Raw genomic sequence first — 23,406 nt, 5'->3', positions numbered from 1 at the left:
TGCAGCATTATATGCTACCCTTTTTCAAGCTCCATCACTCTTGTTGCCCAAACTTCTTTGATCTCGTAATACCTCAGCTAATGCACGTTCCATCTCCAAATTCCATGTGAAATAACTTCTTGTTTCCTCATTACTTCTTTCTGTCATCTTTCGTTTTCCCTTCAAGTTCGCTTTGGATGACTCCATTGAAGTTAAACCACTTATTAAGAAAACTACGCCGCTCCAATTCCCAATTATAGGATGGTTCCTTAACAAAATAATTTTTATGGTATCATGCTACTACACTCATAACTATATAAACCACATAAGCAACAACCAATATGGTTATCTCCTTGAGCTCTTCTCTTTTACATTTTCTTGAAGTAATTCTGGTATTAACTAGGCTAACATCCATTTTGTCTCAATCTACACCAAGTGAAACTAATATAAGAGAGAAAAATCTAAAATAATTAAAATGAAATACAAAATAATTTCAAAATATATTATATATATATGTCAAGTTTCTATTACGTATAAATTCATAATAGTTCAATATACAAACATTAGTAATGATAGGTAATTAATAAATGATATCATAATAATTGAAAATAAAGAAACAAATTCATTTTATTAACATAGTCTGAAAATATATTGCACTAGCATGAGCACACCTTACATACATATTTTTCAAGTTATAGTAGCGAGTACTCTAAACATAAAATATTAAAGAATGCACCCGCTTAGGCATTTGACTTTGCTTTACAAATTGGACCTCTGTTTCATTCTAGAAATATATCAAGAAAAATTGGTATCTCCTATGTTCTTGTTTTGTATTTAAGACACAAAACACTCTTGAATCTTATAGCAATATGTGTGGCATTGATTAATAGTCTATGCACCCAATGCATAACTAAAAATGAGTGTAATAGCATATAAATTAGGAAATATAACATGTTCCACCAGAAAAGAAGAAACAATCCAGTTCAAGTAGGTAACAATTTTATTTAGGATTACTTCGACTTGGATTAGAAACCATTAAATTAATTATTGTCTTGGGACTCTAGTGAGAGATTATATAAATTCCTTAACATGAAAATTATTTTTTAAGAAGTAAATACTTATAGTGAGAGTATCAAGTCTGTGATCAAAGTTACTATTATTTTTGTACAAAACAAAATGCTTTAATGGTTATTTTGGTAGAAAGAATTGTATAAAAGTATATATGCAGTTAAAACAATTAAGCCTAGTTAAGGATCATCATCATTTATTTTAAAAAAAAAATTAAGCTGAGATATATCTAACCGTTATCAAATCATTATGTGGTTATCATGACAAAAATAAATGTTATAATGGACCAGTTACTCTCCTGGCTTAACTGGAAGAACATGCCCTTACAAAAAAATATTAATAGGAGAGTAACAAATAAAAAAATCATTGGCAAAGGTAGTGTTTCATGTGCTGATAGATATAGATTGTCATTAATCAGTAAACACAGGTTCTTGCTCTTAAGATAATTAACCAAATTTATTAAAAGCAATAACATTATTTACTGTTCTATATTTTCAGATGGTTGGAGTGATTGATTTACCAAAGCGTTTTTATTATTTATTTATATTTTTATGGTATATACTATAAAGTTGATGAGGCACAATATGAATTATTGTAGTACAAATAATATTAGATTACTAGCACAATATGCTTCATAATATGTCTTGGTTTGGTCATGTTAGAATTTTATGTCTGTGCCATTGTTCAAGAGTATACAAGAGTGAGTTGGTGTGTTTTAGCTAAAGTGGCTTGTATGTTCAAAAATACTTGTACTTTCATGGACCTCTTATATAATCTTTAACTTGTTTCTAACACACCAATCTTGGACTGTTGGACTTGTGCTTCAATTTTTGGCCTGGATTTGTGATAGTGATGCGGGTCCTAATTCAGGCCCAAATGAGGAAACTTACATTAGTGGAATAACTGACCCAATGATGTCAACAAGGATTCGTAGGGTGCCAAAGTACTTGGCTGACTATAAGCTGTGAGAATTGGGTTATGGGTGAGGGAACATTCATGTATGACGTGTCAGTATTTTAGTGAGTTTGTTATGAGTTTGTTATTAACTTTTCTGTTATATAGTGCTGGTAAGGAATGAATGAAGTAAGAAAAGAATATTTCCATCATTTCTTTATCTCGTTTCTGCAGGAGGCTCCTTGACCTCGAATCAAGGCAATATTTCTCTATCAATTTGTACTTTAAGTTTGGGCATATAAAGCCACAATTTTTGCTTTCATTTATTATCGAGACTTGTGCTGTTTGGTTTTATTTTGCCTTTTTTGTTTGTTTTTTTGCCTAACCCTATATATACAAATTTTGGGCCTTTTAATTTTGTTTGAGACTTTATGTTTTTGTGGCTTTAAGTTTTCCCTTCAATATGATCTCTGAAACCATAATATCATAGTAGGGGGAATTATTTCTTCTCTTTATTTATTCAAATGATTGAGTAGTACATATATAGGAAAAATAGAGAACCATAAAAGGAAAAAAAAGGCAATTCCTATAATAACTAGGAAGTAGGAATTAGATAGTTCCATGTTTATAGTTCAAACCATTAAGAACTAAACCAACTTTTCTATTACTGTTAACCTGTAAAATCTGATGTGGGGCACCTGATGTTTATTTTCTCCTAGATGGCTTTGCTGTTTTTTAGAAGATCTTATTTTTTTGTTCTAAACTTTTGGGAATAATGGTGTTCTTGTATATTATCTCTTATAACTATTTAATTCTCGAAACAGAGATAATGGCTCCTCTAGATCATCACTTGTACATGGTCTTGATAGTCTGGAGGAAGGTTGCCTAAAGGCTTCTTCTTCTTACTTGCGTGATATTAATGAGCATGATAATGATAAAGCCATAGAGAGTTTGCAGGACAGAGTCTCTTTTCTGAAACGAGTAAGTTTTTTCTATCCAAGTACTATTTCACTATTGAAGTATCAAACTTTTAATGGAATTCTTGTCTAAACAACTGACTCTATGAAATCTTAGTTCCAAGTTTTAACTAAAGCAAAGGTACATGGAAAAGTTCTATTAGTGTTGAAAGTACTACTTGCCAATGTAGAATGAGAGCTTCTATTGCATCTTACCACCGCAACACTCAATACCACAATGGTAAAGTGCTCAACAACATGCATTCAGGAGAGACTCTATGGCCTATTATAACAGCTATTATGTTTGCATTGACAAACTTTTTAAGAATGGTAAAACACTCACATTTGGCGTTAAAACATTTTATAAAAAAATAGAGAAATACTAATTTGTGACAAATGAATCAATGTATGAATTTACTGAAATCAAACATGGAACTGCAAATAAAACCCTAGATTAATACAATTCAATATGAACTAAAATAAAAGAGAAGAAAAACTAACCTGAGAAAATGGAGAAATCAAGGATTGTAAGTTAAACAATCACGAGCAAGAGGAAAATCTAGATTATGAGCATGCGAGAGAACGAAAATCGCAAAAGAATGACGAGTACGAGCGAGAAATTGAGATCAAGATCAGGAATGAGCGAGAGAACGTGAATCGGGAAAGAGAAAGAACCGCTAGAGATGATCATGAGTGTGAGAGCGAAAAGCCAAACCGCAAGTGCGAGAGTGAGAAAGCCAACCCCGAACGTGAGAGAGCCATCCGCGAACATGAGAGAAGCGGCATGCGTGACTGAGACCAAGGAATTTTAAATTCCTCTCTTTTCTGTGGAATCTATTAATTTTAGTTAATTGAAATGCTTCATAAAGTGAGAAATTTAAAATTCTTTTTAAAATAATTTATCCAAATAACATAAATTAGAGTAAAGTATTTTAATTTCTTTAAAAAAATGAAATACTTCATTAAAATACTGTTAAGGTTTAGGACATCATATAGTACATAAATTAAAAGTTCTTAATGTACAAATCAAGTTTATATGATTAGGTTGTTGACCTAATCTACCTCCTTGTTGGACTTATCCAATACAAGTTCAATATCGTATCCATTTAATTAAATTATATTTAATTTAATACTTTGCCCCAAATGTTTACTCTACGTTTATGACCTTATATGTTTTCACTTAATTGACAATAATATTTAATATCTTCATATTAAATATTATAGAAAAAGATTGACATCTAGCGATTCATCATTACAATTAAGGAGAATATGAGACATAAGTTATTGAGTCAAAATCCTTAATATTTTAATTATGAAAAACCTTGTGAACAAATGTCATAAGCCTTCTAAGTATTTATGCTATTGATAAGTTTACTTAGTTTATTTAGAACATCAATTAAAGTAAATATCTTATCTTAGTTTATGCTATTGATAAGTAAATATCTTAGTTTATTTATGCTATTGAACAAATGTTCTCACTTAATTGATAAGGTTGATTCACAATGATTATTAGAAGATATCTTAGAATCAATATAGCATAAATATCATAATGAAGCTTCAGAAGCAAGAACTCAAGATTGCTTAGAAGGAAAGACTATGGAGTTTATATGTATAATGTGACATTTTCTACTTCACATGCCATAACACGTAATATAATATAAAACTAAAATACCTCAATATAATAAATAGACTTAAAATTTCACACAGGTAGAGAGAATCACATTGTTAACATAAACTAGACTTAATGAAAATAACAAATTACTAAGGAATTAAAAATCAAATTACTCAAATTAAATAACATGAATCAAATCCTAACTAATTCTAACTAATTCCTCGATGTCACGTATTCTATCAGAGAAAAACTTAATGTTGAGGACTAAGCCTCATAACCAACATCCTCAACATCATGTTGATGATTACCTACAAAATCTAAAAGAAGATAACACAAAAGAAAAGGGAGTGAGAAACATCTCACTCTGGCTCACGGTGCTAGAATGCAAATCGACTAGTCAAACATAAACAACACATGTAATATGATATAACATACTTAGTGATGGAGTGAGGCAAGTGAAGTGGATGTTGATATTCTTTTTCCTTACTCTAAGGTCACAATCTTCTTCCTTGAGGATTAATTCTGAATTTTAATTTCCAAATTTGAAAACAAGACAAGTGATCCTAAGCTAGAGAAGGAAGCACTCAAGCAAGGAGAACAAAGAAATGCTCACGGTTTAAGAGTAGAAGCTCTCGAACTCCTAACACTAAGCAAGCAATATTCGATGACTTTTGGGAGAGAATGGTTGAAGCAAAAGTTTAGATTTCTCATTAATGCAAAAGTGATTCAAATGAGGGAGGTGAACTCAATTTATAGGCCAAAAAAGAGGAAGTAATTGGGCCCAACTCCATGTAGTAGCTTTAGGCCCCAAAAATTTGAAATTAAAATGAAAATTTGAATTTCAAATTTTAGTAGCCACATGATACTTCCATGTGCAACTCCAATTTCATTTAGATGGAATTTAGAGTTAATTTGAAGATACTTAGGGGTTGATCATGTGCAACCAACCTTAGGTTAGCCTAAATACAATGGCCAACCTATCACAAACACTAAGAAATAATAAAATAAGCAAAATGAGCCCAATATTGGATACCAAAGTACCCAAGGCCCATTAAGCCCAAAACATAGGCCCAATAAGCCTATGTCCTAAAAATCTTAATCTATGTGGTCCAAAATACAAGACCAAAATATATGAAACCTATACTAATATTATATATACAAATAAAGGACAATGGAGATCTTAGGGTATGACTCATGTGAGGAGCAACTTAGGCCCACCAAGCCCACCGAGCTCTAAACTAGCCCAAATCTTCATGACTTCCATTCCTATTGAATTCTTCAAGGTGTCACCTCTTGACCTCCTTGGCATGATTCCATCACTTAGTTAAACATCATCATCATACCTAGCTCATCTGCAACATAATAAATAACAATAGATATAGTTATAATGTGTATGCAATGGATACAGACTACATGTTATCATACATGTGAACCAATAAAAACATCACACTTGTGTATTATTACTAGCAACATACTAGAGTAGTCTACGAGTATATGGCGGGTCACATCCTCTGAGCACCCTCACTAGAAAGACATACGACAAAGGTCTGGTCTGGATAATTAAGTCATGCAAGATACATCCCATGCTCACAAGGGCAAGATTGAGACCTCCAAATCGAGCTCCCCAAGGTTGGTTCCCAAGCTTTTACACAAGAAACCTTCCCTAGCATTATATTCCATATCGTACCCTTTAAAAAACATTTTACGCATATGATGCATATCAAACAAACTCTATACATTACATTCACATGGTTCCATAATCTCACATTTAACATACTTCTTATATCACATTACTCCTCATTCGTATTCATATATAGACATCAATTCACATTCACATTCACATCCACATTACAATACAAGAATTACATCATTGAATTTAGTAAAACAACAAGGAATTCATAGGTAGGACGACGCTCAATGACACACATCCCACATTCAAGGCGATACCTCCAAAGGACCACATTACTCTCTGTCTGAATCGTGCTCGACGCGATCGAGTCCACACCTAGCGAGAACACCACCGAGAGCTTTCTAGAGTGTCCACGCCCAACGAGAGTCAACTCACGCCCTTCAAAAGTGTCACAGGGAGTCCTTAGAGCTTCATGCTCAACGAGGATCATCCCGCGCCCGGCATGACAAACCCCAAGAACAAATCTTGCTCTTGGCCTCAACAACTCCTAGTGCGCCCCAAGTAACTCTCGGCGAAGCATAAAAAAAACACAACAAAAAATAGAATTTTAAGCCATACCCAAATCACTAAAACACAATTTAATCGATAAAAAGCATTCTATAGCAAGTAATTAACATCTAGTATCAGTGTTAGGGTTCAACCTCTACTAGCAATTTTAAAAGATTGCTTGCAATATGACTTGCAGTGCTATGGTTTGCAGGTTCGATCAAAAAATTGGTCAGAAAGATCAAATTAAAAACTTGAACCAACTAGTCAACCAGTTTCCAGTTTTGTTGGTTAGTCCAAGCCAATTTTTAAAACTATGATTTAAACTTTGAAATTTACATGCTAAAATACTGTTTTTGATTATTAGTGTCAACCAAACTAGTGCTAGTAATTAATTTTAGCACAATAACGAAAAATTCCCTTACCACTTCGTAAAAAGTTTTCTTCTTTTCTTCCCTATATCTCCTCTCAAACTCATTTCCTTCTCTCAATCTCTCATCTCCCTATGTTCCTTTATTTTATTTTGTTATTCATTTCTTAGTGTCGGCTTTAGCATCGACTCCTGGCGATCAACTCAATTAGCATCAACCTTTTATTTAAGTTAGTATCGCTCAAGTAAATACTAATATTAGTGTTAACCATTTTTAATTTAACATAACTTTCAACTTAGAGTTGACTAAGTTAACATAAAAAAAAACAAGTTAACACTACATATTAGCTTTGAGTATTTTAACGTTGACCACAAAGCCATCCACAGGATGATAACAAATAAAGTCAATGCTAATTTGTGTTTTTCTTTTAATAATTAATATCATCGATCTTTGATACAATGTCAAATAATAGTTAGTTAGCATCATTTATGTAAACACTAACATTAGTCAACTATTTTTAATTTAATAAAACATAATTTCCAACTTATAGTTAATTAAGTTAACATCAACAAAAACAAGTCAACACTACATATTAACTTTGAGTGTTCAAGTGTTGGCCAAAAAGCTAGGTCCATAACAAATCAAATCAATACTAATTTGTATTTTTCTTTTAGTGATAATATTGTCAATTTTTTGGTTTTGTGTAAAAAAATAGTTAGTTAGCATTGTTTGGGTAAGCACTAACATTAGTGTCAACTATTTTTAAATTTAACAAAACATAACTTTTAACTTAGAGTTGACTATATTAACATCACTAAAAATAAGTCAATACTACATATTAGCTTCAGGTGTTCTAGCATTAACCACATAGCCAACACTAGAATGATAGCAAATAAGCCCGTTAATATGTGTTTTCTTTTAGTGGTTAATATCACCATTTTTTATAGTGTCGAATAACATTTAACTAGTTTGTTCACATAAACACTGACATTAGTGTCTATCATTTTTTTTTATTTAACAAAACATAACTTTCAACTTAAGATTAACCAAGTTAACATAAGAAAAATAAATCACCATTACATATTAACTTTCGAGTAGAGGTGTTCATAGGTCAAATTTTTTAAAAATTCAAACCGAATCCATTTTATAAAAGTGGATCAATTAATTGATTAATTTTTTGTAAAATAGATCATTTCAATTTTTTAAAATATGGATCAATTATTTTAAAACTGAATCAACTTGTTACGATGCAATTATTCTTTTTTACTCATATATGGATCAATTTTTTAAAAAATTTGAACCAAACGGATTCTATCAACTTTATAAAACTAAATTAGATAATTGAACCATTTTTGTAAAGTGGATCAGTTTAAATTTATTTTCAAAACAAATCAAAATTTTCAATGTAAATCAAATCAATTTGAATCAATTTAAATTCTTTACAAACCCTTCTACTTTCGTGCGTTCTATCATTGGCAACAGACCCAACACCAAGACAAAGTGATGTGCTTCCACTTGGATGCACATAGGAGGAACTTCAAGTCTCCACGGATCCTTAGAAGAGGCGTCAAGGATTGGAGCTCCAAGGAGACTCAAGGTGGCCGAAACTTGCTTCTAGCTAAGTTCCAAGGAAGAAGGGTGACCTAGCTCTACAATGAGAAGCACTCAAGGAGGGTAGAGAAGGTGACCAAGGTGACTTTCGGAGGGAGAGGTTTCAAGTGAAGAAATCTCATTCAATTAATCCAAAAGTGAGGTACAAAGCTCGGCCATAGTGTTTTATAGGGAGAAATTAGGTCTAGGTAACCATGGGTTAGCCTAAGGTTAAGTGGAACCATGGTATGGTTCACTTAACTTTAGGCGCCCAAAATTTGAATTCAAAAATTCAAATTTTGGAGCTTAAACCGGATCACCCATGTGCAAGTTCATTTGGAATGTCATTAGGCTTCCATTTCGGATCACACCATGTGCATGTGTTGCACATGGCCGAAATGTACTCCAAATGTGAATCTAATTACATTCTAATGCAACTTCACATGCAACCTAAATAACCCTAAATGAAAATGACCTCTAAATGAAAATCCTAAACTACAAGGCCGGAAATACAAGGCCCAAGGAAAATACAAGGCACTAAGGCCCAAGGAAAATACAAGGCACTAAGGCCCAAATCCTATACTACCCTATACTACTTGGGCTTGAGTCAAAGCCCAACAAAACAGAGTAATGGGCTTCTCTTGGGCTTGGGCCCACTCTTCATGAATTCTCCTTGCCATAGCCCTAGTAGTTGGGCCCTTAGCCCATGGGCCTCCTCCATCACAAAGTAGTCAAGCCAATGCTAGTTCGTATTTTTCTTGAAGGGGTTAGTATCACCATTTTTTTTATAAGGTGTCGAATAATAGTCTTTAGTACATTTCTACTAAATGTTGAAAACATGACATTTAAGTTTATTATTCTGGAAAAAGAAAATATAACCTCACATCTCATTTCAATTGGAAAAGGCTAAAAACAAATAGGAAGATCTGAAGAATCAAAACTGAAAGTCAATGATTCGACAACAATGTAAAAAATTATTAGAAAAAGTATGCGGAAGTTATTAGCAATTAGAATTTATTGCAATAAATACTAGTTTATAGCAGACTGGGGTCATTCAAACTTGTAAAAATTCCTACAAATTTGCCACTCATCAATTAGACAGACAGACATCAAGCACCTAAATTTGTTCTAATCATCGTTTTTTATTTTCCATTTAAATTAAAGCCTACCTTTAAGTTCTTTACTATTTAACACTTTAACTTTCCAACCATTTATATATCTTCGCTCATTTACTTTGCAGTCATTTAATTGCCTTCCTCTTACATTCGATGCATGTTTTTTTTTTTTTTTTTTTTCCTCTCATTTTAATTCGATATCATTTGCCCACTTTTGATTTACGTTTTCACTCATTTCAATTTACTTTATTCTTCTCTTTCACAATTTCTTTCCAATTCTTTTCAATTTATTTCCATGATCAACATTTGAGATTTAATTAAATTTAACTATAAATCTAGAGTTAAAAAGCCTCCAAAAGTAAATATTTCCTTCTTCAGTGTGGTTTATTGTTTAAACTCACCAAATTTACATTCAACGGAGAAATTACAAAATGATATTACTTTCTATTTTAGAGCACTAAGAAGAGGGAATTTCGGTTTGCAAATGTATAAATAAATATCCAAACATACACTTAATGATACAATTAAACCTGCAGGAATAATGTTGAATAATACCAACACATACGGTGTAAGATCCAAATGATGAAACTGACCATCAATCACAGCTTTCATAGGTAGTAATATATATATATATATATATATATATATATATATATATATATATATATATATATATATATAATTCTTAATCCCCAGTATAAAATGCAAAAACACTTGTTTCAATTGTCTAAATTGTTTTATCATATACATACATGTATGCTTACAGAACCACTTACTTAAACAAGACGCTTTCAATACTGCCTTCGCCAGATTATACATATGACCCTGGAGCCTTAACGTGATCTTCGATAATAATATCTGTAAAAATTTGAAGGTCAGGTATAGGATAGTGTATCTGAATGAGTATCTATTAATCTGACTAAGCGTGCGCATGGATGGAAAGAGATAAGAGAGCATTACACGTATATATTTATGTTGTAAATGGAAGCATATTTTCTCAGTAGCCGTTCTATGGTGTACCACTCAGAACGATCAGATCCATCTTGATAACCAATTCGTGGCATATGTATTGATGCTTTGCACAATAATCAAAAGAATTTTGTATCAGTATGTTTCAATTGTCAACTCGTAATACAATCATATACAGATTTAGTTTTTGAACTTTGAAATACTTGTCAACAATAACTCAGAGCTCAGTGCCCTCACTCATTTAATTAATGTATTAATAATCTGAATATAATTTTCTCCGTTTTTCAAGAAAATGATTTCCAATCCATAGATAGAAAAAGGGTAAAGGAAGATACGCTTCCAACTTAAATTGAATTCCATATACTGATACATCCTCTAAACTGAAAAATGCTATCAAACATAAACTATAGCAATTGGGTTTTCCATTAAATTTTCTAATAATTGATGACATCATGCCAAAGGGATAAGTCTTAAAGGATCCAAGAAGTGCCAAAGAGATAAGTCTTAAAGGATCCAAGAAGAGTGAGTTAGGCTTGGAGGAAGAAGGCTCAAACTCTTATTAAGTTTTAGGTCATTTTTTAATAACTTACCTTTTTTTTTTTCTTGATCCAAGAAGAGTGAGTTAGGCTTGGAGGAAGAAGGCTCAAACTCTTATTAAGTTTTAGGTCATTTTTTAATAACTTACCTTTTTTTTTTCTTCATGTATATTTTTCCTTATAAATATTTTCTTAATTTTTGAACTTGTATTTTTAGATCAAGTAGTATAAAAATTTATTTCTTTGTAATTAGTATTTTAGGAAGATCGTAGCTAGAAAAGGAGATTTGGACTTATTGGACTTGAATAACCCATAAGCACCTCCTTGGACACATGGTCCAAGTGGATGGTCATTCATTTGCATGAGACAAGTGGGTTAGGCATCACTTTCATGGAGGGGACAAGATGTCTTATATTCATTCAAAACTCCAACAAATCACATGGCCTTGTCTAGTCACATCTAACATGTAATTACAATTGGTTATCTTGAGTACAAGTTAACTAACCTTGGTTACACTTAACCAAGGTTAGACTAACTTGCACCATAAACTAACCAAACTCTATATATTCTTTTCTTCTCCATGTATAGGCCACTTTTGAGCAATTTATGAAAAATAACATTGAGTTTTCTCTTCCAAAAGTCTAGTTCTCTTTCTTGGAAAAATTATCTCCTTATGAACTTTTATTAAGGAATTCCTCCTTATGGCAAGTTCTTCACCTCTCTTACTTATTTTTCTGTAATAAGTGGTAGATCTCATACTCCTTTCTTCTCCACCATTTTCAAGTTTCTTGTAAGTTTCAATTCCATAGAAAAAGATTGGGAACATATAGAAGCTAGTTAAAGAGAATCAACATTCACTCCAAACTAGTTTCATCAACAATAATGAGACATAGATTACTTCAAAGTGAGATTATGCTACACTAATGATATTTCTGAAGATATACTTTCCTTTCCAGCTTTTCTCTTCCGTTAATATGATTGATACGATACAAGGTAGTAAATATGCAAGATCAAGGTATTGCAGTAACAACAATTCAGTATTTAAACGCAAATGAATCATCAATATCCACTTGGAGCATTATGCTTGGAATAAAATTGTTAATAATCATACATATCGATGCACAATCACACCCATGCACGTAAGCAATAAACAAAAGAAAAGGCAATATGATAAATTAACTAAGGAAATGGAAAATTAAACATGAATTAAATAAATGTGGAAGTGTGTTACCAGAATTCTGGGCTGCTGAGAACGCTGCCTTTGATAAGCAGCTTTCCAAGTGGGGAACTGAGATTTCACCGCGAGGGATTTTGCGCCTTGGATTATAAAACTGAACCACAGCTAAAGCAACCATTTTGGGAACATTTCCATCCATATTTTGTTCATCACAACCATCTACACGTAACAAGGCACAAATAAAGAGGCATCAACAATATACAGATATTCTACACGTCATGGACTAAACACATACAAGAAAAGCTCTCGGTAAAAGTTTTACTATAAGCTGTTTTGAACAGAACAAACTAATCAAAGATACCTTATTTTTGTATTCAAAATAGTTCATAATGCATTCGGTGAGAACCCAAAAAAAAAGAAGCAATTCCCCTCAAAATAATCACAATCATAGACACCACTAATCCAAAATACTAAATGTGACAATTGGCTAAACTTTACACTTTTTGTTTAAATATGTTTTTAGTCCATGTAAAATGAACAAATTTTGATTTTGATTTTTATAAGAAATTTTCTTTTGTTTTTCATTCATCTAAAATTTAGAACTATTATTTTTAGTTTCTATTGTTATATAATCTTTTTTAATTACTTTTGTTTTTATAAGAAGGTCAAGTAACCATCCTAAGTCATGATACTCACAATTGTCTATGATATTATCTTAACGTGAAATTTTCTATAAATTCTTAAAACAAATATTATTCATCTAAAATTTAGAACTATTATTTTTAATTTCTATTGTTATATAATCTTTTTTAACTACTTTTGTTTTTATTAGAAAGTCAAGTAACCATCTCAAGTCATGATACTCACAATTGTCTATGATATTATCTTAACGTCAATTTTCTATAAATTCTTAAAAAAAATATTATTCATCTAAAATTTAGAACTATTATTTTTAGTTTCTATTGTTATATAATCTTTTTTAACTACTTTTGTTTTTATTAGAAGGTCAAGTAACCATCCTAAGTCATGATACTCACAATTGTCTATGATATTATGTTAACGTGAAATTTTCTATAAATTCTTAAAAAAAATATTATTTATCTATCTTATAATGATTGTTGGAGACCAAAACTAGTGACTTAAATTTTATAAGGATGAAAATCAAGAAAAAACATTTTACTGAGACTAAAATAAAAATTCACATTTTACAAGGACCAAAAATGTTTACAAATTTTAAAAGGATGAAAAATTTAATTGGAACCAATATCAAATCTTTTTCATTTTACAAGAACTAAAAACATTTAAGCCTACATTTTTTTTTAATAAAAAGAACATGCATCACATAATTCATAATGTAATTTACAGCAACAAAAATAAGCCGCGCCCCACCTTGCAGAGGATACCCATAAACTCCAGAAGACAAAAAGATAACACCTTGACTAAAGTTCAGCATTCAGCAATAGTTATTTCAGAGATAAATTGTTCATGAACGTCTCAACAACTTCACCAAAACTACCAGAACAAATTATGTTAACATATAGAACAAAACAAAAAAATTATATTCTTGCACAAACAATTTGGAAAATGGTAAGTAATAACACCCCCAAGAAGAAATAGCTGCTGTGGTTGTACAGTGGTGGTGACATTGCAAGACTGTTAAATAATTGAGACAATTATGTTATGCTGGAAAATTGCAAGGAATTAAGATTGCACGCTTGTAGGTCAGGGTAGTATTGATATTTATTTACTGACATGAAACATCTTGTATGCAGTCCATATATAGACTTAACATAATTATTCAGTACCAGTGCTCACCATCAAGCCTTATAAGATGTAGATCACCAAGATGCAGGTCCCCATGTTCAGAAGCCCGTTCATATGCATCACCAATGCTCGTAGAAAGGTTGGACAATGCATCAAACATTCCACCGCGGCCCCAATGTCCGGATGTATCAACGCAGCTGCAAAACCAGATTATGTATTCACAGTTAATAAAATCAATGACTTCTTCAACATGGAACAGTTTAATCATAGTTGTTGAAGCATGTGATACTAATTACCTTAATTTCTTTATTACCATATTTTCTTTACTTTGGTACAAATTTATTTCCCGGTAATTTAATTTCCTTTATTTCTCGTTTTATTTTTAAGAGAAAAAGAATGATATTCTTATTATTGATTGATCAGAATTACGTTGAGAATTGCATTCACAAAATTGGCTAGGAGAAATCCTAAGTAACCACCCTGATTACAAATTAAATATAAGGATAATATGGGGAAAAAATAAGCGAGAATCAGATTTGAATAATCTAGTTGATCTTAACTAATTAAACCCATAGAATACTTATTTGAAATTTAAAATGAAAGTACATATAGTTGTCGACAGTTACAATTATGACAGCAAGATTATTGCCTACGATACTGGGTTTAGTCACTATATAATATAATCACCTGGTACACTTTGCATCATAAAGTGACATCCTTTATTGTGTGCCCATGTCCCGTTTATTTACTTTGTCCCTGTCTATAGTCAATATAACATTGCCTGCTTTAATTCTTGGGTTGCAACTTATAAATTTGCTTGGCAATTTCACTTGATGCCAATTGATTACAAGATGAAATCTAAAACCTTGCATATCCTTTCACACCTAGGAAAGTCGTATGGACAAGTCAATTGCAATAGAAAATCGACAAGGCAAGGTAGATTTTTGGATCATTGAGGGTGACTCAGTATCATATCTGTTGAGATTGTTGTTGATATGTAATTAATGGAGGTGGAGAAAAGACAATTAACTAAGTTTGGAACAACAAGTGAAACATCCAGAGGAACATTCAAAGGAGCATCATCACCAATGGGCACTGAGGAGAAGGGAATCGACTCAAAAAGTGACATTAGCACAAAAAAGATATCATTGTAGTTGAGGGTGTAACCTAGAAAAACACATTTAAGAGACTTGGTAGAAAAATCATCTTTACATGGAATAAGATCATGGACAAAATACGGGCAACCGAAAACACTAAGAAATAGGGTGGAGGTCCTCTTAAGGGTACAAAATGGAGTACGAAACCTAATTTTTCCCAACTTGGATCTCAAGTTCTCAAATTTACTCTAGGTAGACCCTTGGTTAAACTGTCAGAAATTTGATGACTTGAAAGTGTGTGCACAAGTTGAATTATCCCATTATCAATCTTCTCTTTTATGAAATGGCAATTAATTTCCACATGCTTGGTTTAATCATGATGCACAAGATTTTTGGCAATGCTAATGACAGATTTATTATCGCATAACAAACTCATGATGTTATTAGTTTGGACCTTAAGTTCCTCGAGCATCCTTTGCAACCAAATTCCTTCACAAATTCCATGAGCCATAGATATGAACTCAGCTTCTACGCTACTAGAAGCCACAAACCTTTTTTGCTTCTCCAAATAACTAGGTTCCCCTGCACAAATGAGAAGTACCCATTTGTTGACCTTCTACCAGTCACTGAACCAGCCCAGTACACATTTAAATATTTCTACATTTCTACTTGATGTCTTGAAATGCAGCCCTCTTCCTGGTGTTTTTTAAGGTACTGCAAGATCCGATATACAGCTTTCATGTGTATATTCATGCATCTTGTATCGACTTACCATCCTAACAAAGTAGCCAATGTCAGGCCATGTGTGTGTTAAGTAGACAAATTCTAATTACATGAAATCCTAACATTAGGTGTACAAATCAGATTGAATTAATTCTAATTGATCTCCATAGATCAAATCCCATGATCTGGATTGCTTTCTTTAATTATCAATAATTTCATGAGTATCCAACAACATAATTCAAACACAGATTCTCTCCTATGTTCTCTCATTGTCTTCTCTTTCACAACATTCACATTATAGACTTGTGCTTATAACTTGGCTAGAATAGAGTTATATTACAAGACAAGAAGCAAATCTGTCCTAATAAAAGGAAATAAAACAAAACATACGTACAGAGAAAAAAAGAAGGAAAAAACCTATCCTAAAGTACTATTTACAATAATGCTGAATAATAGTGAATCTGCAAAATGCTTCTAAACACCTCCTTCAGATTAAAAACAATCAGGCAGATCAAACAAGAAAAGAATCCATAGTTCAACAATAAAATGGTCAAATATCATCATGCAACAAGAATGCTACCAAATGAAAGAAATCTCCAACAGAAAAATAACTTCATTAATGTAATTATAAAAAGCTTAGTGCACAAGAGCAAAAGCAGTGAGGCAAATTAAAGAGTTGACCTGAAAATTATAGCAGGATCAGATGAACAAACATTTGATGGAGCTGTACAATCTCCATACACAAAATGAACAGACCCAGTAGCTGATGTTATGTCATTGTCTGTTGGGCTGATAGCTTCTTTTACATTCAATGATTGATATCCAAGAGCTTCCCACCTAGATAGCTTCTTTTCCTCTGCCTTCTTCCTCGCAGACTCAAGTTTTAGACTCTTTTCCTCATCTAAGTTTCTTCTGCTTCTCAAGTCCATGATTGAGTCACAACTTGATTTAGCCACTTCCTCAAATTTTTTAACCCAAGATAGATATGAAGCCTCGTCAAGGCCAAGATCACAAGAGAGAGAAGCAGAAACTCCTTCCTTGACATCATCCCCTTTTAAAATGTTTCTTGGATTGACCTCAAATTTCCTTTCATCCTTATCAAGTATTTGTTCATCACGCATAGCAAGCACCCTGTCAGCCATAGCACTAATTTCTTGTATGTTCATATCCTTATGATTCCCATCATTGATCTCAATGGGATCAAACATATGTAACCCAAATATGATGGATTTCAAATCACCAGTTCCAACTTCAGACAGTTCTTTATTGTCATCTTTGAGAATGTTATCACCTGTAACATTGATGCTCAGCAGCAATTTTCTCTCTGCTCTCCGCATAATTACCTACAGTGTAACATAAGAGTTCCTAGAGTCCATGTAAATACCCTCCACTATCACAGAATAAAAGATTGTAACAAACAGAAATATACTTCCTCCACTGACTGCTCTGTAACAAGGTTTATACACAACACATGGTTCATCTGGCCAATTCTATGTGCTCTCTGCAAAGCTTGCTTGTCCACCTGAGGGTTCCAATCTTGCTCGTAGAATATAACCTAAAAATACCATGCAATAGTAAATTCTTTGAACTTGCATGTGATAGCAACTTACCAGGGAGACTTGGTAAACATATCAGTCAACTGATCATGAGAACTGTGGGAAATCAAATAGTATTTTAGGAAAGAATAAATTAGGAAATTTGTATATTTCCTTGTAATCTATACATATTGAATAATTAGGTACAATCCCATAAATCAAGGGATTCTAGAATAAAATAGTTATTATATTTCCTAAAATAGCATAGGTCTCCTGTATATATATTGTATGATCTCTTTGTATTACGAGGTAGAAAATCAGTTTTCATTTAACCTAATTTTCCAGATGGTAGCAAAGCTTTCAACCTAGGAAGCCTTGTCTACGCATTATAAACCCTAAGATGGATGCCTGCATTGCTGCTGCATCTTTCCCTATAAATTCATTGCACATTTTTTTTCTCCTGCTGTTTTCTCTGTGCCTTAATCGCACAACCTTTCCTTTTATTCTTCACCACTCAGCCACCTTACTATAATGTCAAGGGAAGAGGAAGTTGTGAACCCAACCCCAAAAACAGGGAACACCCAATCCCAACAACCTGGAGATTCATTCTGCATATAGACTAAATGGAAGAAATTATTTGAAGTGGGCCCAACTTGTTCATATAGTGTTGAAGGGAAAGGGGAAGTTGAGTCACCTAACAGAGTCTGGACCTAATAAAGAGGATCCCAAGTTTACTACATAGGATGAGGAAGATTCAATGATCATGGCATGGCTTTGGAATTCAATGATTCCAGAAATTAGTGACACGCATGTTCCTTAACTCGACTAAAGAGATTTGGGATGCAGTAGAGCAAACCTACTCTAAAGCCAAAGATGCTGCTCAAGTATATGAAGTAAAGGTGAAAACTTTGGTAGCAAAACACGGGAACAAGATTGTTACGGAATATGCCAATCAGCTGAAATCATTATGGATGGAGCTAGACCATTATAGAGTCATAAAAGCCAAATGTAAGGACTATATCGAGCAAGATAGTTTATGATTTCCTTGTTGGTATGAATCCTGAATTTGATCAAGTTAGGATTCAAATATTGGGGAAGCAAAAGGTACCATGCTTCAATGAAGTGGTGGCTATTGTGAGAAGTGAAGAAAGTAGAAGGAGTCTCATGTTAGAAAGTCGCGCAGTAGAGAACTCGGCAATGGTGGCTAACCATAAAGGAGATTAGACTTTGGCCATGATATCCAAATAGAAGTAAGGAGGATCAAAAGATGATGGTCTCTGGTGTACCTACTACAATAAGCCCTGTCATACTCGAGAGAAGTGTTGGAAGTTGTACGAGAAGCCTTTAAATGAAGACCAAGAAGGGGGATACAGAGGAGGCTCCTTAAGGAAGCGAGGACAAGTTTATGTTGTTGCTGGAACAAATGAAGAAAAAAAGCCAGAAACTACTGCCCATCTTAACCAAGAGGAGATAGAAAGGATGAGAACCCTTCTTAGTAAGCTCGAAAAACATACATGTGTGTGTTCTTTCGCATACTTAGGTAAGTTTCCACTTTCCTTTGAATTAAATGTCTCAGACACACCCTTTAACCATTATTGGATATTGGACTCTAGAGCCACAAACCACATCACACCATTAGCCAAACACTTCTCAACATATTCCCCATAGCAACAAGAAAATTGTCACAGCAGATGGAACCCTTATAACTACAGCTGGTCAAGGACATATACAAATCAATCCTTTAATAATCTTATCCATGTCCCAATGTTGTCCACCAACCTAGTCTCTATACAAAAACTTATAAAGGATTTGTCATGTAATGTTTTTTACAACGATCATTGTGTATTTTAGGACAAGGATTCGAGGAGGACGATTGGACATGCTAGAGAATGGAATGGCCTTTACTATCTTGAAGATCCAAGCCTGTCCAGCAAGAAAAAAATCTCTCACTCCTTCATATCTGAATCTATGATGACCAACAAAGAAAAAATCATCCTTTATCATTGTCGACCGAGACATCCTTCTTTTGGAGTTATCAAAATTATTTTTCCTTCTTTGTTTACCAAGTTAGATGTTGAGAGTCTTCATTGTGAGATGTGTGAACTTGCTAAGCACAAGTGTGTATCTTTTCCAATAAGTTTCCCTTTTATCATGTTCACACCGATGTATGGGGGCCTTCTAATGTTCCAAATGTGTCTGGTGCTCAGTGATTCATCACCTTTATAGATGATTGTACAAGGATCACTTGGGTCTTCCTACTTAAACAAAAATCTAAAGTCAGTTTTGTCTTCCTAAACTTCCACTCCTTGATAAAAAATCGATTTGGTGTTAATATTAAAAGACTTAGGTCAGATAATGCCAAAGATTACTTAAATCATGTGCTTAATTCTTTGACAAAAAGAAGGTATAATTCATGAGTCTTCTTATGTCAAAACACCACAGCAAAATGGGGTCGCAGAGAAAAAAAATTGGCATCTATTAAATCAGACCCAAGCATTGTTCCAAAATAGTGTCCCAAAATTTTTTTGGGGGGAAGCTGTTCTTACAGCAAGTCAACAATACACCTTATCAATATACTACCCTCTAGAGTCTTAGAATCAAAAAGCCCTGTGGAAGCTTTGTCATCATTCTATCCAAACCTGTCCACTACAAATAATCTTAAACCAAGAGTTTTTGGGTGCACCTCATATGTCCATATTCATAGTATAGACAGGGGGAAACTTGATCCTAGAGCCTTAAAGTGTGTCTTTGTTGGTTACTTATCCACTCAGAAAGGGTATAAATGTTACCACCTCCCATCCAAAAAAAATTGTGTCTAGGGATGTTACCTTTAATAAACAAGGGGGCTATTTCAATCAACCTTATCTTCAAGGGGAGAGTTTCTAGGAAGACTAGGAAAGTAATTCTAGCTTTCCCACTCTTCCAGACTTGATAGACCTAACAATTGAACCTAAACCAGATCAAATTGAAGTTGTACCAAGTGAAACAAGTCAAGGAAGGGAAGTTGGTCAAGAAAATGAATTAATTGTGAAAATGAAATTAATTGTGAAGATGATCAAGGAGATGTTGAAGATAAGAGATTTGGTAAGAAGTTGGTGTACTCAAGGAAGACTAAGGCCATTTCAGGATAAAGCCATGTTCAAGAATCCAACTCGACTCCACAAAAGAGGTAACAATTTTTTCTCCAACTGTGGAAGTTGAAATTGAAACCCAAAATGATCTTGACCTCCCAATTTCCATTAGAAAAGGGACAAGAAAATGCACCAAACAGCCACTCTACCCTCTCTTAAATTACTTGTCTTTTAAAAATTTCTCTCCTACCCATAAAACCTTCCTAGTAAACCTAAACAATACACTTGTACCTAATACCTTATCTGAGGCATTGTCTGATAAAAAATGGAGGCAAGCCATGGATGTAGAGATGGAACCATTGGAGAAGAACAACACCTGGGAGTTAGTCACCTTACCAATAGGAAAGAGACCGGTTGGATGTAAGTGGGTCTTTACAGTGAAATACAAGGCTAATGGATCAATTGAGAGATATAAGGCAAGACTAGTTGCCAAAGGGTTCACCCAAACCTATGGAGGTGATTATTTGGAGACCTTTACTCCAGTTGCCAAAATGAACATAGTTAGGGTGATATTGTCTCTTGCTGCCAATTATGGTTGGAACTTGGAACAATTTGATGTTAAGAATGCTTTCCTACATGGAGACCTTGAAGAAGAAATTTATATGGAGATACTTTCGGAATATGGTAGAGATGTTGCTGCCAACATTGTTTGCATGTTGAAAAAGGCATTATATGGGCCATAGTAGTCAATCGCGGTTAGAGCGGCCGCTATCCCGGCGCTCTGGAGCAGAGCGGCCTGACGCCGCAACTGTGATGTTGTCACGTCTCGAGCGACCGTGTCGATTGCGGAGCGGAGCGTCAAAAATCGCAGAATCGCGGCACGTCTTGGACAAATCCTTCATTTAGGGTAAGTCTGTCATTTTAGTTGGGTTTTTTTGCCTTAATTCTTCCTTTCTCCCTCTCGTAGAACCACTCTTTTTCTTTTGTCAATGTCTCGCACTCCTTCTCCTCTCTCTCTCGGACACGATTCTCTCTCGGGGACAAGCGACGACACACTCCGATTGTCTTCTTCAGGCGTCTTTGTCGACATCTCCTCCGGTCTGTCAGTTTCGACGCTCCTCCGTTTGTCAGTTCCGACGCTCCTCCGGTCCGTCTCGTCTCGTTTGTCTTCTTTTGCCTTCTCTATTTCTATTTCAACACATTTTTTTTAATTTCTGATTAAATTTAATTCAGCTGCTTCTCTATTTCTAATTCAACAACTTTTTTTTTTAATTTCTGATTAATTCAGCTGCTTCTCTATTTCTAATTCAGTAGCTTTTTTTTTTAATTTCTGATTAATTCAGCTGCTTCTTTATTTCTAATTCAGCAGCTTATTTTTTTTTAATTTCTATTTCTGTTATCTTTTTATTAGGCTGTTTTTGTCTTTGATAATCGGTGTAATCATGAGCCAACCAAATGCTACTGGAACTGAAACTAACCCCAATTCTAGTCCCACTCCCACAACAGAAATGTTTAAGCCCATTGGTGACAATATTGATGTCTTTTGGAAGAGGAACAACTTAAAAGAAAAAAATAATAAGAAAAGTGTCACGTGTGACTTTTGTCTAAAAACATCTACCAGAGGAATTACTAGAGCAAAAAAACATCAACTTGGAATAAAAGGCGATGTAGGTGCTTGTAGAAAAATTCCTTGGGATCTAAAATTGGAAATGAAGGCTGCCTATGAGAGTAAAAAAATTGCCTTAGAAGTATATATGGAGTGTGTGGATGAAAATGAAGAGGAGGATGACATCCAAGCCATTGCTAGAATTAAGAGACCTTCATCCACATCAAGTGAAGCCACTTCTGTTACCAAGAGGAGGGGTATAAATGTCAAAGGTCCCCTTGATTTGCACTTTACTAGAAAGGCAGAAGAAAGTATCAAATTGAATAAGGGGTTGTGGCAAACAAGTTTCAATGATGCGTGTAATAAGGAAGCAAGAGCAAGGGTAATTCAATACATTGCTTGCTTTTTTTATCAGAATGGAATTGCATTCAATGTTGCTAGATCAAAGAGCTTCAAATTGATGGTTGAAGCTATTGGCACCTATGGTCCCCATTTAAAGCCACCAAGCTACCATGAATTAAAAGTGCCACTCCTTAAAAAAGAGTTGGAATACACCAAGGGCTTATTGAAGGGCCATGAAGAGGAGAGAGTAAAATGTGGGTGCTCAATTATGTCTGATGATTGGACAGATAGGAAAAATAGAACTTTGATTAACTTTTTGGTAAATTGTTCAATGGAGACAATGTTTGTGAAGAGTGTGGATGCTTCTAAATATACCAAGACCGGTGAGAAGGTGTTTGAACTTTTGAATAGTTTTGTTGAGGAAATTGGAGAGAAAAATGTTGTTCAAGTAGTAACAGATAATGGAAGCAATTATGTTATGGCGGGTAAGAATCAATTATATTCTAATTTTATATTCATAGGATTATAAGTTATAACTTCCTATTTTAATTATTTTGTTATTGTGTTTTTAGGAAAAATTTTACAAACTGTGAGACCACATTTATTTTGGACTCTATGTGCTGCTCATTGTCTTGATTTGATGCTAGAAGATATTGGAAAGATCCCTAAAGTTAAAAGGGTAATACAAAGAGGCATCAAGCTCGTGGGTTACATTTATAATCATACCTTGACCCTGAACACCATGAGGAAGTATACAAATAAGGTCAAATTGGTGAGGCATGGAGTTACAAGATTTGCTACCACCTTCCTTACTTTGCAACGACT

The 23,406-nt window shown here is 33.7% G+C and overlaps 1 protein-coding gene across 2 annotated transcripts in view; it reads right to left on the bottom strand.

Moving 5' to 3' along the window:
• Positions 1-9,921: 9,921 nt before the first annotated feature.
• ASG3 (SNF2 domain-containing protein / helicase domain-containing protein) overlaps positions 9,922-23,406 on the bottom strand; it is a 42,814-nt gene continuing 29,329 nt past the window's right edge. For both annotated transcript variants that reach the window (XM_020378065.3, XM_020378132.3), the window contains exons 12-17: positions 17,457-17,582; positions 16,709-17,370; positions 14,259-14,404; positions 12,498-12,662; positions 10,722-10,836; positions 9,922-10,619 (exon numbers count right to left, since the gene is read on the bottom strand). In XM_020378065.3, coding sequence (XP_020233654.1) covers positions 10,595-10,619; positions 10,722-10,836; positions 12,498-12,662; positions 14,259-14,404; positions 16,709-17,370; positions 17,457-17,582 — 1,239 coding nt within the window. In that variant the 3' untranslated portion in view covers positions 9,922-10,594. The remainder of the gene's footprint in view (positions 10,620-10,721; positions 10,837-12,497; positions 12,663-14,258; positions 14,405-16,708; positions 17,371-17,456; positions 17,583-23,406) is intronic.

This window comes from Cajanus cajan, chromosome 4, assembly GCF_000230855.2.
Source record: "Cajanus cajan strain Asha chromosome 4, NIPB_CcT2T_4, whole genome shotgun sequence".
Classification (NCBI taxonomy): domain Eukaryota; kingdom Viridiplantae; phylum Streptophyta; class Magnoliopsida; order Fabales; family Fabaceae; genus Cajanus; species Cajanus cajan.
Note: the sequence above shows the minus strand (reverse complement) of the source record. Positions and strands in the feature narration are given on the sequence as shown.